The sequence below is a fragment of the Nyctereutes procyonoides genome, unplaced genomic scaffold (assembly GCF_905146905.1).
Source record: "Nyctereutes procyonoides isolate TBG_1078 unplaced genomic scaffold, NYPRO_anot_genome, whole genome shotgun sequence".
Taxonomy (NCBI): Eukaryota; Metazoa; Chordata; class Mammalia; order Carnivora; family Canidae; genus Nyctereutes; species Nyctereutes procyonoides.
In genome coordinates, this window is record NW_026575122.1 from 25235405 (window position 1) to 25252011 (window position 16607).

Sequence of the window (16607 nt, forward strand, 5' to 3'; positions counted from 1 at the left end):
TATTTTAGAAGTATTTTTCTTTGAGCTCCAATTTGTCTCCCTGTGGTATTTATGTATTATGACTTTGGTCTTTTGTGACAACGTAGACCTGGTGCCATCTTTCATCTACATAATTACTATGTATTAACCAAGAAGGATAATTGAGCTCAAACCATGACAAATTAAGGTCTATATTCTATTAAAGAATTTCTGGAACTTTAGGAATACAGTTGGGTCTCCAATAAAAAGTTTCAAAGGCATTTGGAATAAAGGAAATTCCCAAGTTTAAGTGTGTTCATGTGGCTTCCTTTTCATAAATAATTGAAGATTATGTTTAGTTTGATAAAAAATCTTTCCCAGGCTTTTTTATTTTTTTAAAGATATTTATTTATTTATTATTTATTTATTCCTGAGAGACACAGAGGGAGAAAGAGAGAGAAAGAGAGAGAGAGTCAGGGACACAGGCAAATGGAGAAGCAGGCTCCATGCAGAAGCCCAACATGGGACTTGATCTCAGAACTCCAGGAACATGCCCTGGGGTGAAGGCAGGCACTAAACCGCTGAGCCACCCAGGGATCTCCCCCAGGAGTGTTTAATTATAAAGAAGCAAGAGGAAAATTGTTGTTTTACACAGCTAACTTATATACTGTCTTTAGGGGGCAGTACTAAACCACTGATAAATTTTGTTATTTCTGCTAATGCTGCTGGTAATGGTTAATATAAAATAAAACTAAAATAACTATAATGAGATTTGTGATGCAATTACATATACCCCTTAGTAAAATTTTCTAGGTAGTTAAATGGAAATGATAGTTTGAAATTTATTGATAATCAAGCCCTATCAAGTAGGAATTATTACTTTACCTACTTTGCAGATAAGGAAACCAGGATTAATAAGATTATGTGATTTGCTCAAAATAACACTACCTTGGAAATGGCAGAGATGGGATTTAAATATCTATTTGACTTCACAGCTACTTCTCTTTGCCACTATGCCATCTATCACAATACAGAAACTTATACCAAGAGCTACAGACATTTAGAAGAGAGCTGTATCATTTCTATTTGTGGGAAATCTGTAAAGAAGTGAAATCTGAACTGTATTTTGAGGAATCAGTAAGATTATAAGAGAATAATAGCTAAAATGGTACTTAATATTTATTGAAAACTTATTATGTGTCAGGCACTTCATTTTTGTCACCTTATTTCATTATCAGCAAAAAAGCTGTGAGGGAGGTTTTACTGTTTTACTTCCCATTGAGTATATAAGCCAAATGACAATGGTCACATCTGATGAAAATCACGCTAATAAGTAGGCAAGCTGGAAATTCAGAACTAATTTCAGAGCCTAAACTCTTACCCAGTAAGATACACTACACAGAGAAGTAAGATGGAAGGTGTGAATAAATGGAATTGAGCATGATTAAGGATGGGCAAACAATTCTACTTGGTTACAGTCTGGATGAGTAGAGTAAGTAAAAGTGTTTAAAAAAAAAGACTTTGACCACAGAACCTTGCGGAATTTGGATATTATTTACTGTACAATGGGAAATAATTTATGAGATTTATGAGCAGGAAAGAAACATAAACAGGGTTTTTCTGTGGGGAGAAGAAAGAGATAGAGGAAGTTCCCTGTAAGATTGGATGAAATAATTTTAGTACCCTTAACACAAATAGAAAAGAACTGATAAATCTGTGAAATATTGATAACTCTTACCAAGTATTCAATGATTCATGGTGCCATGCCCTGTCAGCATTGATGGTCAAACCATCATTGGTTTGATCATGAGTTGGTGAAGAAGATGCCTTTTTGGTTATTTTGTTATATTTTGTAGACAGCATTGATATACATGTAGATGCTCTTGCTGGATTAAAGTTTTAGATGCCCCAAGATTTTCTCACTAGGATGTCTGTTGGGTGAAAAAATTGCTGTGATGATCATCTTTTATTCCTGATTTGAGAAATGTGTTCTTATGAAAGATGGGCAGCTATGTACAAAATTACAGAAATTTTTGTATTTTTGTATTTTGAAAATAAAGTGCCCGACACATAAATTTTGCTGAGCATTCATCAGACTCTTTCAGTATGAAATTTTCATCAGTTAATGCAAAATTCCTTGCATTGTTTCTTTGATAATTTCCTCCTATCTCTCCATGGAGCTTTTGATTTGATCCCCCATTTCTTGACTTTTAATTTCTCTTCATTGTTTGTCCTGTCTTCTGGGAAATTTCTTCAGACTTATGTTTCAACTCTCCTATTGGGTTTTAGGTATTTACTTGTTTTGTAGCATTCTGTTCTTGTTTCATGGATGCAAATATCTTCCATTTCTTCATGGATACTATTTATAACTTTTTGTATACTTATTTTGGTCTCTGTTAAAGGCTTAAATATGTGATGATGCTTGGATTCTTATTCATATTTACCTAAAAATTTGGAAACTATTTATGTGAGTGGAGCTCTCATGAGAGGTGGGCTTCACAGTAAGAGTTAAGGCATAGGCCCCCATCATTTAGGTATTTATAGATCTTTTTTTCTTGGGAGGTCAATTTCTGCAGAGGGGAATATATTCTCATCTCCTACCTGGGGGATATAAACCTAGCTGCCATGCTCTCTAGGGCAAATGTGGGCAGGCACTGGGTAGGTTGGGAATATATAACTACCAGATAGTCAATTAATTTCTTTGTTTTTACCGAGACAGCCCTCTGTTCACAGTGCATGGATTATTAGAGTTCATAATACCTTTGTTTTAATCCCACCAGAAAATAAACCTCCAATTTTTTGTCTGTGGTGAAGGTTTAGTTTCTTGGCCGGTTGAGAACATGGGTCTCAGGGTCTAACTCGGCCAAATATAGAGTTTCTATCCTGTTACAGCCCTGCCTGCACGTACATTTTCATGTATAGTACATCTCTCTGATTCTTAAGCCTTTTTGATGGTACTGAGTTGTGAATAGACATGCTGCTTATTCTTCACCCTTATAGACATTTTGTTTGCAGTTTTCTCAAGTTTGGTTATGCAATACCTACTCATTTGTTTATCATTATCTTAAAATTTTCTTGTTATTGCTCATCTGCTAATCTCTCTCCTTTTGTCCCTGTCCTTATGCATCAGACCATTTTTATAAATCCATTGCTGTCATTTTAATGGGATTTGGCAAGTAGCAAAAACAAATATGCAGGTTCAACATGGAAGTCTCATTATTAATTTTAAAAGTATTACCCCTGTTAGATGTATAATATAAAATTTTATGAAGTTCAGTTTTTTGAAAAGGAGACATTATGAAAAAATGGACTTTTTAGGGAAAAAAATGGGCTTTTTTTAGCAATTCCTATTTCAATAAAGGATTTTCCTGCTGTTCTTCTGGATGCATTTAGAAATGATAAGATTTTTCTAATTTGTTGCTATTTAGATATTTTCTTGGGTCATTTTCATGTCTATTTTTCATTATGAACTTTGTATCCTACTAGTCTTTCTCACCCAGTTTTTTCCCTTTCAATTTTTTTAAATATTCAGCTTGAATTATATTATATGTTTTTTTGGCTTAGTCATGTGGCACAGCCACATAACTATGGTGAATATTAAGCTTATTTTGCTTTCTAGTGCATACTACAAGAAATTAATATAATCTAATTGATGTTAAGATATCTAAATAACATTGATATAATATATTGGTATAATATAAATTTGATTTCAGAGAACTTCATCTACAATAAATTTGTCACCAGGAGAAGTGGAAGAAGAAGATGATGATGAAAACACTTGTGGGCCTTCAGGACTCTGGGAAGCATTAACTCCTTGTAATGGATGTAGGAATCTTGGCTTCCCCATTCTTGCACAGGTAACAGTTTGCTTTTCTTAAGATATATCAAAACATAAAAATAGTTGTTGTACCTGTATGGATATGCAAACACATACTTTACATCATCTTATGTGGCTGTATTATTTTGATCATGATGATAGTCCCTGAAAAATTGAGTTGTTTTTGAGATTTTTAATATTTATGATCTAGAAATAGTTCATTTAAAGAATGCTATTTTCAAATTAAATTACAATTTATATTAATATAATAGAAAATGATTTACAAGGAAACATATTAGAGCTCTTTAATAGCATCGTTATGATTTTTTTAGCACAATATAACATTGTAGAATAATGTTTGCCTTTGAAAATTATGTAGGACAATCCAAAAATGAGACCATTGACTATAATTTTGAAACTATCTCACCATTCATTAAGTCCATTTTATTCTATTATATCACCTTCAAATTCCTGTTGTGTGTTTTGGACCAACACAAGCCTATGGAGGAGTTTCAGAAATAAGTAAAATTACCCAGAGCTAGGAAATTTGAAGCCGAATGAAAATATGAAAAACCATTAATGCAAAAAGCAATGTAAGGCTAAGGTATGTATGTGTAACTACTTAGTGCATGTGTGGAAAAATAGTGTTGGACAGAAAATAGTTTGCAGTAATTATCCAGAATAGTGTCACATCTCAAAAATATTATTTTCTGTTTTGCCTCAAGTATGAGGTAATTATTTCTAAGAAAAAATCACATTTTTCATGTCTTATGTCACAAGTTGATCAAGTTCCAATATTAATTTATTGTAGAGAAAACAAAGTCAGCAGATAGTATCTAAAAAAAAAAATCTCTTCACCTTAACATGAACTATTTTTAGGACTCTAAGACACTATCCTAATCATTACAGAATTGTTATCAATATCTACTGGACCCTGAGTTCAATAAAGGTAGGGATTATATATTGCATTATATCTATTTCAAGGCCAGCATAGTTCCTGGCATATTGTAAGTATTAAGTAGTATTTCAGTGGAACAATTAATAAATGCATAGTATATTTGGCAGTTTCATTTCCTCACTTAAAGACTTTTACCTCCTATCTATAAGGAGATAGGATAAAGGAATGAAAAAAACATAAGTTTTATTTTATTAATATAACCTCATCTGCTTAATGGTTTACTAATCAAATGCTTTTATTGTTTCTTATTGTTTCATAAGATAAAGTATTAGAGCTCTGAGCCAGCAATAATATATAACTAAAATTTGCTTCTCTACTACCTTCTTCAACATTAATTTTTTTCATTTTATTAAGTTTGGTAGTAGGCTTGGAAGTAACTTGACTTTGGTTTACAGTATTTTAATACTAGAGATTTTTCTTGGGCCACTTTCCTGTGAAGACTTGCAAATAATAGTATTTTAATAGTTTATATTTACCACAAAATGTTTCCCAGTCTGCAGCTTCCCCCTCATTTGTATATGTGAGGTTTTTGTGTAGTTTTTTTAAACTATTAAATTCATTAAAATTCTTATTTTTATTCTTTTTATTTTTTTGTTTAATTCATCTCATCTAGAAGTAACTCCCATTTCTCTCATTATATTGCATCCTGTTTGGCTTGGATTTTCTTCTGAAATCTCTTATTTTTGTTGTCCTATTTTTAAAACCACCATGATATTTTTACATATAATGCATGGGAGGAGAAATCATGATTGCATTAATTAGCTGACATGATTGCCTGGTCTTAGAAATCTATATTTTCTAAAAGTATCCTTATTGGTATTTTCATTGTTACTGATTACATCTATAAATTTACTTGACATGTAGTATCTTTTTTTTTACTCTATTTAATATAATAAATGAAGAGCAGAATTCTTTTGTTACTATTCTCATCTGGTCTTCTACTAATGTTCTCAATTTGTTGATGGACTCTCCTTTAACATATGTATCTACAATAAAATTTAATACATTTGTTGTGACATTGGAGACATCATATCAAATGTAAGTTTGTCCTACAACTTACAATAGCTTTGAACTCAGGATTTTCTGGGCCAGCTTCAGAATAGAAGTTTTCTTAAAATTTCATGAAAAAAAGGATTTTGTTTTGAAGTTGTTTTTTCTAGACCTGAAATATTTTGGGAGGTCATTAGAAAATCATTAAACTGACGACTATGCATAGAAGGCCTCACAAAAACCTATTACCTTACAGTTTGGTAAAGGAGCCTTTGGGAATCACTGGAATTAGTATAATATTATGCAAATTTCTATATGCTCAGATTTGTTGGATTCTAATAAAATATATTTATTTCACATTCATAACCCTTAATTTAAGTGGATCGAGCACACATGTATCAAATTATCTTCTATATTCAAAGCATAGTCCTAATCTTCAGAAACATGAGGATTATGGAAATACAGACTCAATTAAAACTATGTGATGTATTACTTTTAGAGTCTCAAATAGATTTTTTGCTTGCAAAATTAGAACATTGGCTGATCCTATGGATCTTACACTTCTAAGATTATCTAGCCTCCAGTTTTTGTCTAGATTTTGAATTGATCCTATATTCAGGTTTAGCCAATTTTTCTGTTTTTTTCTAGTCTTAATATGGCATTTTGTCCTTCCTTTGTGACAAGATGTTATTTCGAATTCTAAATTTTCACAAAGAAATTAAGAATTTTAAATAACATCAGGGAATTAAAATTAAGGCTTACAGAATATGTTAGGTATTTTAGTATAATTTCAATGCAGTTGAATATTTAAGTTGGCAAAAATACAAGAATAAAGAGACTGGGGAAATGAAGCCCTTTCTAGAAAGTATAATTAATTTTTAATACTCCTGAAAATAATATTTTATAATAATAATAATAATAATCACTACCATTTGCTTGTGTTCCTGGTTATATATTTTGGAAATTTTAGACTTTTTTTTTTTTTTTGGTTAATACATGTAGATGAAAAATGAGAGTCTTTAGAGTAACCTTTAGTATTTTATTCTATCATCTGTGAATTTAATCACAAATATCAAGTTAAGGGAAAGTTAAAGATAGTTCAGAGCCTGATCAGAAATTGCCATTTGTTTTTATTGCTACCCTTCCCTTTTAAAAGAGCATATATGATTAGAGCAGAGAATTTGAGATGAATTGTGTGAGGGTGGATGACACTGATCTCCTCCACAATCTTATATGAGATGTCCACCTCTGCACCACGGTGTCGTGCAGGGCTTTGAGGCTCTTTCCTAAAGAGTCAGTACTGCTGGGTGGAGACCTCCGGCTTCCATCCTGTTCATTCTTGTAGCCTTTACTCTGAGGTTGTAATGAGGGGTCTCAATACTGAGCTGTTAGCTGTTTTTGCCACAGGCTTGCCAGTAGTTTCTGCTCTTGGAATCACCAGATTTGTTCTGCCCTCTGAGAAGAAGCCAGTAACTCCTCCTGATGTGCTAGAAGTGCCCTCTGAAGACAAGAAGGGCTTGTAGCCCTTGCTTACAACAATATTAGGACACGCCGAATGCACCCCCTATGGCCTTTCTCCTGTGCTTCCTCCTGGATCTGTGATGGCTGCTGCTGTCGCCATCCCTGACCTTTTATCTGATACTGTAGGCTTTGTGACTGCAGACGTATGTGAACTCTTGAATGCAGCAGGTGTGGGAGGCATGGTGAATTCATTCCTCCCCAGCATACACATAAGAGGTGGCCCCAAACAATTCAGGGTTCATGTGAAGACTCCTGATGTCAACTTGATCTTGATCCCTTCCATAGAAATGAATGACATTTGCCTAAGAGAGAGACAAACAAGTGAAATAAACAAAGTGAGACCTTTTATTCCTATAGCTAAACAACAAGAGTTTATAATAAGAATTTTGAGATCTGAAGTCCAATTTCCCATTTGTTGCAGGAATCCACCCTCCTTAATATCTCCACAATGACCCCATGATCCTTCCAGTTTTTCTTGGACAGTTCCAGTGTCAGCAAGAGCATTGTTATAATTCACCAGCGAACATCCTCATATTCTATTTTTTATACACTTGTGTTAGTATTTCTGCTGGTTAAGTGGGATGCACTTCAGTATTCTGACAGCTATGAACAATGCACACAGGCACATCTGTCTGCCACTGATGTATACAGAATCAGCACATGGCAATCATGGGGAGCCATGGCTGGGGAGATGGTGAGGATGCCACGGATGGCAATACAATATTGGATGTGAAATTAAGAGTGGCTGACAGCTAAGGAAGCTCTGAAATACAGCATTGGGGAACACTCTGGAGCCCCCGGAACCTCCTCAATGTGACACAGGCTCCAAATGGAGGCTCTGATGGCCCTGAACCCATCCAAATGTAATGAATTTTCTAGGTGAGCCTCACCCAAAGGTGAGCCTCAGTACCAAAGGTTCTGCGGGACTTTTAGCTGTTCTCCCATAGCACCCTGGCCCCATCTTTTAGAGTCTCTGTGAAGACTTACTGATGGACTCTTGTCCTCCTCTTCAAACCCAGTTATGTCCAGTGAGTCCCCGACTGGGATGGCATGGGAACCACTGTAAGCCTCTACTGGTGGTCTCAGAATGTAAACAAGGTTTTCCCAATGCACAAAAAGATCTTTTGTATCAGAAGGGGGACAGAGCTGAAGGTAAAAAGAGCGGCCAGTGGCAAGCTTCAGGTGGAGCTTTTGTTTTGTACCATTATGGATGGATATTGTTACAAACTTCGAAGGACACAGTCTGGTTAGCTCTAAGATCTGTGTAGGCTTGTAACCCTTTTCCTGGGGGGGCAGGACCATATCTGTTATGGTCATCACAGATAGCAGCTGGTTGAGCCAGCAGCATGACATCAGGTAGTTTGAGATGGGGGCTGGTGCGGACGATGCCCACAGTCACCATTCAGGCACGGTTGTGCACGTCAGTCACTTCTCCTTTTTTGCCCACCTGTATAAAGTCACTCTCAAACATTGGTGCATACTTGAATATGGTGTACTCCCCCTTGTACAGTTGTTGCTGTAGTTTCCCCATGGAGGTATTAAACATACCCATTGCTGGGCTGCTTTGGGCTGTGTAATGTGGTAACTTAGACTGACTGTTCATGACTATCTTTTATCAAGGACTCCTATGGGTCTTCCACACCTTACCATACTTTGCAGGGTGTCCTATTTCCCTGATTTCTCTAGTAGGTGGCCCAGCAGTGGTCTTCTACAGGTCTCTGAGCAACTGAGAACAGGGTGGGAGTACTGATTACCAATTGCTCAGTGCTAATGGCAATTAATTGCACCTGTACTAGACTGTGCTCTGCCTAGATCATGGAGATGTCGGGGTGCACAGACATTAGGGACCCAGTAGATGACAGGGTGCTCAGATGTTGAGTACAGAATTGGGGCCCCAGTAGATATTACCACGTGCAGATGTTGAGGAGCAGAGGTCAGGGCCCCAGCAGATGTCAAGGTGCACAGATGTTGGGACCCTAGTAGATGTCAGGGTGCACAGAGGTGGAGGCCCACAGAGGTTGGGCCCCAGTAGATGTAATGGTATGCAGATGTGGAGGAGCAAGAGATCTGGGCCTCAGTAGATGTCAGAGTGCGGAGATGTTGAAGTGCTCAGATGTTAGGGTCCCAATAGAGGTCAGAGTATGCAGATTTGAGGCGTGTAGATGTTGGTGTTCACTTGGAGTACGGAGGGGCCTCCTCTTGAGCCTAACACATTGGTTCATGATAGCCTCTGCTCTGTTGGATTCTACAACCTCACTGCCTATTGTATTTGTACAGCTCCTCTCCTCCGAAACTGAAGCCTCTACCTGGGCTTAAACCACCCCACAGGACTCCTTTTATCCTCTCCTGCCCATTGTGACCTGTGCCCACCACGCACTCCTTTGTCACTGTCGCCCATCAGCCCCTCCCTCAGAGCAGGGACACTGTCCTCTCCACCTCACCCCACCCATCCTTACAAGCTGGGTCACAGATAGCTCAGCACAACCCCCTGCCCTAGGGACTCATCTGAGGTTTTTAATACATACTGGCAAATCACTTTCCTTTAAAAAGGTTTAGGTAAAATTTCTGTTAGGTATGAGCTTAAAATATACACACTCTCCTAACCAGGACTTCTGGTGTAGCCAATTAGAAGTAATTGTAGACAATTTACCTTGAGAATTGTAGAGAATTTACCTTGACGAGAGAATTGGACAAAGTGGTAAATAGGTTAGTGCAGGGTGTTTATCAAGGTTTATTATAGCGAAAAAAGATCATAAACAAGATTAATGCTTTACAATAAGGGCTGGGTTAAATAAATTATGGAGCATTCTATAATATAGTACTCTGCAGTCGTGAAAATCATTATGTAGTTCCCTATTTAAGATGATAGTCTTGATTTTTTTTTCTTAAAGAAAAAGAGCAAAGCAAAAAGATTTCAAAGTAGCATTCTATGTGTGGTCCAATTTATATAAGATCATCTTTGTGTGTGTTTGCATATGAAAATATGTTCAGTGAAATGTTTAAAGTGCTTATCTCTGGATGGTATAACTTTTCTTTATACTTCCTATTTTTATTAGGTTAATTATTTCTATTAGTGGGAAAAAAACTATTTTTATTTGCAATGCCTATATTTACAGCCATGATAAATTTTATGTTTTGATACACCCTCACATTGCTGATGAGATTTTTAAGCTTTTTTCTAGATGTTTATATGCTGACTATACAGTAAAGGAGCCTTAAACATTACATTTATACTCTAGTCTTACCCACTATCGTATTGGATATATATAAAAAAGAAATTTGCTGACTACATGTGATCTTCAATAAGATCAAGGTATTTTTATTGGTATGATGATATACACAACACACACACATATAGAAACTCATAGTAGCCATAGTGTTTGAGTCTTTAGTTTGTTTTATAGGTCAAAAGAAACATTTTCTTCCCTTCATATTGAAATATCCAGTATTTCTGATAATAGGATTAGTTTTCCTTTGTTTATTAAGAGGCCTCTTAACATACCAATAAAAATTTTTACTGGCTTGTTTAAAGTCCTTACTTATATCTTAATTTCTACCTTATGTCTCTATTACTTATCTTAGAAAAAACATTAAGCCTAATATACATTTAATAAACTAACATTTTAAAAGTATCCCAGTGGTTTTGGTCTTTTTTGAAAAGAATAAATAGCATGGGACACAGTAATTTAATTTAGGTGCTTAAAAAACAACGTGAAGATATACTGGTTTTCTGAAATGCATTTGCACATATATTACAAGATTTTTATCTTAGTATTCCATTAGAACCTGAGGTAATTGTCTTATCTCCAGGGAAATCAGACCCTGTAATACTTGTAGGGTCTATGGACTTTCAGAAATTGTTCCAGACCACTCATTAGATCAACAACAGTAAAACTCCTATTATTGGCCTGATAATCATCATGTGTAGCATTCTGGAAAATATATTTCTATTTTCATTATTCTGATATAGTTTGTCTTAAACTCCTCTAGCCATTTAGAAAACTATCTTATGAATATTTGCCTCAAAACTTAAGAAGTTCAGATGCCTAAATAAAAATCTACCTGAATCTGAGATTAAGGAATTCTTTTTATGAGAATGCAGCAGCTTTCTGTATGCTGTTCTTGAAACAGATTTCCATACAGTTATGCTTTAGATATAATTAAAATAAATTTATGCTCCCTGTCCTCTACATTAGAGCTTGTGTCATCAAGTAAATCATTTAACTTCCTTGGGTCTTATTTTTCTCATCCTTGAAATTGAGATGACTCATTAGATATCTTTCAACTTCAAAACAGTTATGATTTTTATCATAGGGACTTAACATTTTCTCCTTATAATGAAACTACTGTGTTCTTTGGAAATACTCCGAACAATAATAATGAGTCAAGGAATTATTCAGATCTCAACAGCTCTGGGAATTGTGATTCAATATATAGTCTTATTCTGTTGCTGAAATTTTTGCTGGAACTTTTAGAAGAACAAACTTTCAAAATATTATCTCAGTAATTTGGGTAGTGAACGAGGGGAGTGCTTAAAACAATGTAATTGAAAATATGGGTTAAACATTTTAGACAATTTAGTTAATAATGAACATGGCTGTGGTAGGCATATTAGCTCCCCCAAAAGATGTCCATATCTTGATCTTCACAAGTTGACCCTATGACATTACATGATAAAGGACTTTGCAGATGTGGTAAGTTAAGGATCTTGAGATGGGGAGATAGCTTGGGTTACCCAGGTGGGTCCAATGTAATCACAATGGTCTTTATAAAATAAAGGCAAAAGGTTGGAATCAGAAGGATAAGTGATGACAGAAGCAGAGGTTAAAGCAGTACAACCATACTCCAATGAATGCCGGTGGTTAAAAAGCAGGAAGTGGATTTCCCCTGGAGCCTCCAGAAAGAACTAGCTCTGCAAACACCTTGATTTTAGCCCAGTGAGAATAATTTTGGACTTTTGACATCCAGAACTGTAAAAGAATAAGTTTATGTTGCTCTAAGCCTCTGTATGTCCTAATCTGTTCCTGCAGCCCTGGGAAACTGATGCAGATTTTGCTACCTAGAAGTGGGAGGCTGCTATAACAAATACATAAAAATATTGAAGTGTCTTTGGAATTGGGCAGTAACTAGAGGCTGGAAGAGTTTTGAGTAGTATAGTAGGAAAAATCTAGATTGCCTTGAACAGAAATATGAATACTAATGATTCTGCCAGTGAGGGCTCAGAAGGCTGTTATATGGGGGAAAAAAAAAACAAAACCCAACTATACGGTCTCAAAAAATACCTATATTTTCACAGAGTATTTGTAGAAAGATAGATATTAAAGGCACTACTGGTGAAGGCTCAGAAAAAAGTGAGGAAAGTGGTAGAAAAAACCTATTATCACCTTAGAGAATACCCAAATCACCATAGCCAGCATGTGGGTAGATGTATGAATATTGTTAAAGGTGCTCCTGGTAAAGACAGAAGTAAATGAGAAATATGTTATTGAAAACTGGGAGAAAGGAGGTGTTGAACAGTAGCAGAAAGCCTAGCAGAATTGCATTACATAGAAAGCAAAGTAGTATCTGATAAATTTGGATCTTTAGCTGAAGGAATTTCCAAGCATGGTGCTGAATGTACAGCCTGGTATCTCCTTGCTACCTATAGCAAATATAAGAGAAAAAAGATAAATTGAGTAAATATTTTTTTTCCAACAAGCACATTTTTTATTTGAGCCATACTTCAGAATCCATGGTTCTACAAGATACATATACAACATTTCATCCAAGAAAAAATAGAATACACATTTTCTTCAAGTACACACAGAAGAATCCATTGGCTAAATCACATAAAAAAGACATAAATAATACAAATTTAAGAAGGCTGAAATCATACCAAGTATATTTTCTAACCACAATGATACAAAACTAAAGATCAGCAATAACAGAAAGCTGGAAAATCTAGCTTTTAAGCAAAAAGAAACCAGGGTGTGATTGAGACATTCTCAGCCTGTCCAGATTGAAAAAGAGGCTAAATTTTTAGATTCACTGTCAAGAAAGTGTGTCCTGGGGAGAAAGCCAAAAGTGTGACTGGATAACTTTTTCCTAGTGCCCACGTGATAAAAAAAATCAGAGTATTCCATCACACAGAGGGCTCTTTGATGAGATTATATGTATGTGTCATAGATCTTCTCAGAACCATCCAGAGATGGGATTATCCAGGAAGGATCTGTGGAGTCAAGAAAAGACTTATCAAACTGAGTGGTTGCAAATGTTGTTAACCTTTATTAAATAGGAAGATTGAGAGGACAGGGCTGAGAGTGGACCTGAGCACTATGAAGGATTATTCCTAGTCTTTGAAACCTAGTGGGGTTTACTCATTTGGTTTTCTAAGTTGACTGTAACTGTTCACCCCTATTCCCCCTCCCTTTCTCCCTCTTTGGATGGGAATATCAATAATTCTTATTCTATGCCCGTCCTACCATTGTGCTTTGGTAGCAAATAACTTGTTTTCTAGTTTCAAAGATTCAGACGAAGAGGAATTTTGCTTCAAGATGGATTATACTCAGAAATCTCCCATACCTGATTTGGATGATGAGATTTGGGAGTTTGAGCTGATAAGATTCTGAGTTTAAATTGATTTTGTTAATGGGTTGAAACCTGGGAGAATGTTGAGATGAGGGTGAATGGCTTTTACGTGTGGACAGCAGATATACACTGCCTTCAGGCCTCCCCCATTAAAAACCTCCTGGTTAGAAGAGAAGGACTTTGGGGCTTCCTTTTTGGAGCCCAGAGGGTAGAGTATAATAAATAATAATAGTAATGTTTCCTCCCTCTATAAATATTCAGATTCTAATCTCTAGAACCTGTGAATAATCTATATGTCAAAAGGGAATTTGCAGATGTGATTAAGTTAAGGATCCTAAAATGGGGAGATTATCCTGGATTGCCTAATGTGGACTCATTGTAATCATAAGAGTCCTTCTAATAGGGAAGAGGATATAATGAAGAATGAGAGAAAAAAAATTTAAATGTTACACTGCTAACTTTGAAGATGGAAGAAGGAACCACGAGCCAAGTAATGTAGGTGACCTCTTGAAAAGAAAAAGGCAGAGAACAAATTCTCTCCTAGAAAAAAAAAATTCTCTCCTAGAGTCCCCAGAAGTAACAAGCCCTGCTGACCCCTTGATTTTACCCCTGTAAAACTTCAGGGGTAAAATAAGACTTCAGACTTTTGATCTCAATAACCATCTGAGAATAAATTAATATTGTTTTAAGCTACTAAGTTTGTGGTTGTTATACTGACTAAAGGAAACTCTTACAATTACTATGGAAATTTGGTCCGTAGACATTTCATCTATTACATACTCATTTAAGGAGCAGATACCTTTTGTTTGTGTCTAGGAGAAGGTAGGAGATGAGGCATTTACAGAGGAATATATTTTATAACTACCAAGCATTCATCGGATCTAGGTTTTTATGATTTTATGTAGTCATTTTAATAACTTTAAAAATAATTGGACTAAAGCTTTACCATTGGAAAGTCTTCATTTTGTATATTTAGGAAACTGTTATCATAATGATGGTGATAGTAGTAATGTTAACAATAATATCTAGTATTTATTGAGTGATAGAAACTTTACATTCCTTGTATCATTTAAATTTCATCACAGTTCTTTGAAATATTTTCACCTGACCTTAAGAAAATTGAGTTTTAAGAGATTAAGTAACTTGCCCAAGTTTGCTTATCTATGTTTGATCTAAAACTCATGTGAGGGGTATCTGGGTGGCTCAGTCGTTTAAGCATCTGCCTTCCACTCAGGTCATGATCCCAGGGTCCTGGAATGGAGCCCCATGTCGGGCTCGCTGCTCAGTGGGGAACCTGCTTCTCCCTTTCCCTCTGCTGCTCACCCTGCTTGTGCTTGCTCCCCTCTGCCAAAAAAACAAAACAAACAAACAAAAAATAAATTAAAAAAACCAACTCATGTGAGTACTTCTCTATGAAATTAAAAACAATTTTAAAGGGCCCTGTTTCTCATAGTAGGGTAAATCTGTATATTTTCTATTGTTCAGTATTTTTTACTATAGTCTTTCTCTGTTACAGAGGTTCTCAGTAATTGCTGATGTCACTCTTGCTTCGTGTATATTCAATTGATACACATTTTGTATTATGTTTCCAGGGTAGTTGAACTGCTAAATATATTTTTTATTCTACAGATTAAAAAAATTGATGACTTGATAGGAATGTCAGTTCATTTAGTATCCCTCCATATTTCTCTGTTCTTTTATGCATTCATCCATCTGTTCCACAAATGTTTATTGACCATTCATTACACGGAGGGTATAGAGCACTAAACAATATAAACGTGCATCATGCCTCATGTTTTAAAGTTTGTGCCAGGAACTGTGAATGACATAACATAAGGATTATATATAGTTTCTGCCTTGATGAATCTTAAAATTTAGTTCAAGTAATTATCCTGACTGCTATTTATTGATACCAATAAATGAACAAGTAACTTACTCTCTGCTTCCTATTCTTTAAAACAAGGAGGCTATTTTCCTGTTTATAGGATTGTTATAAAGATCTTAAAACATAAATGCAGGTTTCTGTATAAATTCCTTCCTGTACAAATGCAAACTGATCTTTTTCTGTTCAGTTCTTAGCCTCTGAAAATAACACTCTGGCAATTTGGGTAGGATTTATGAGTTAAAGAACAGTATGTATAGTGCAAACTAACTTTGTAAGTGCATTAAGATGAGTGTAATATTTATTTGTGCTTAGAAAGTCTGGCAGTACATATGCTTTGCTAATGCTGTGTTAATAATAGTTATGTCTATGGTTCTATGTAAGGCTTAATATTTCAGGAGGACTTTAGCTTCTACTTTATTTACTTACATATTTTTGGATGATTTATACTAAGCAATTTAATTTTCTAATATTTTATATTTTGTGAAAAAAATGCCATAAGTTGTAAAAAGTCATGACAATCCATTATGTTACCATGAGTTTCCATAGAATAGTTTGAAAATAATTGCTTGCATCTGTCCATACATCCATTCCTTCATTGATGTCATCCATTCACTCAATCATTCATTCATTTTTCATAGTAGTCTATACATTTCTAGGCATTTTTTATTCAGTTGTCTTTAATGATTTAAATTGCTTGTTTTGAGAGGAGTAGGTAAGGAAAGCTGGAAGACACTGTGGGATGAATCATATTGTGTGATTGTCATTGTATAACTATTATTTTTATTAAGGACAAAATATTTCTCATTATTGTTTTAAGTCACATTTTCCTGATTATTAGTGAGAAGGAACTTTTTTCTGAGATGATTTTTGGGCGTTTGTATTCTTCTTGTGTGAATTGCATGCCATTTTAT

The 16607-nt window shown here is 35.2% G+C and overlaps 2 protein-coding genes across 9 annotated transcripts in view; one reads left to right on the plus strand and one right to left on the minus strand.

Moving 5' to 3' along the window:
• ANKS1B (ankyrin repeat and sterile alpha motif domain containing 1B) overlaps window positions 1-16607 on the plus strand; it is a 1038970-nt gene that overhangs the window by 273405 nt on the left and 748958 nt on the right. For all 8 annotated transcript variants that reach the window (XM_055336281.1, XM_055336283.1, XM_055336282.1 and 5 more), the window contains exon 9: window positions 3672-3815. In XM_055336281.1, coding sequence (XP_055192256.1) covers window positions 3672-3815 — 144 coding nt within the window. The remainder of the gene's footprint in view (window positions 1-3671; window positions 3816-16607) is intronic.
• GARIN6 (golgi associated RAB2 interactor family member 6) lies at window positions 7433-8847 on the minus strand. Its single transcript, XM_055336252.1, is given in 3 exon segments — window positions 7433-7546; window positions 8232-8534; window positions 8536-8847. Coding segments are annotated over 3 exon segments (729 nt in total).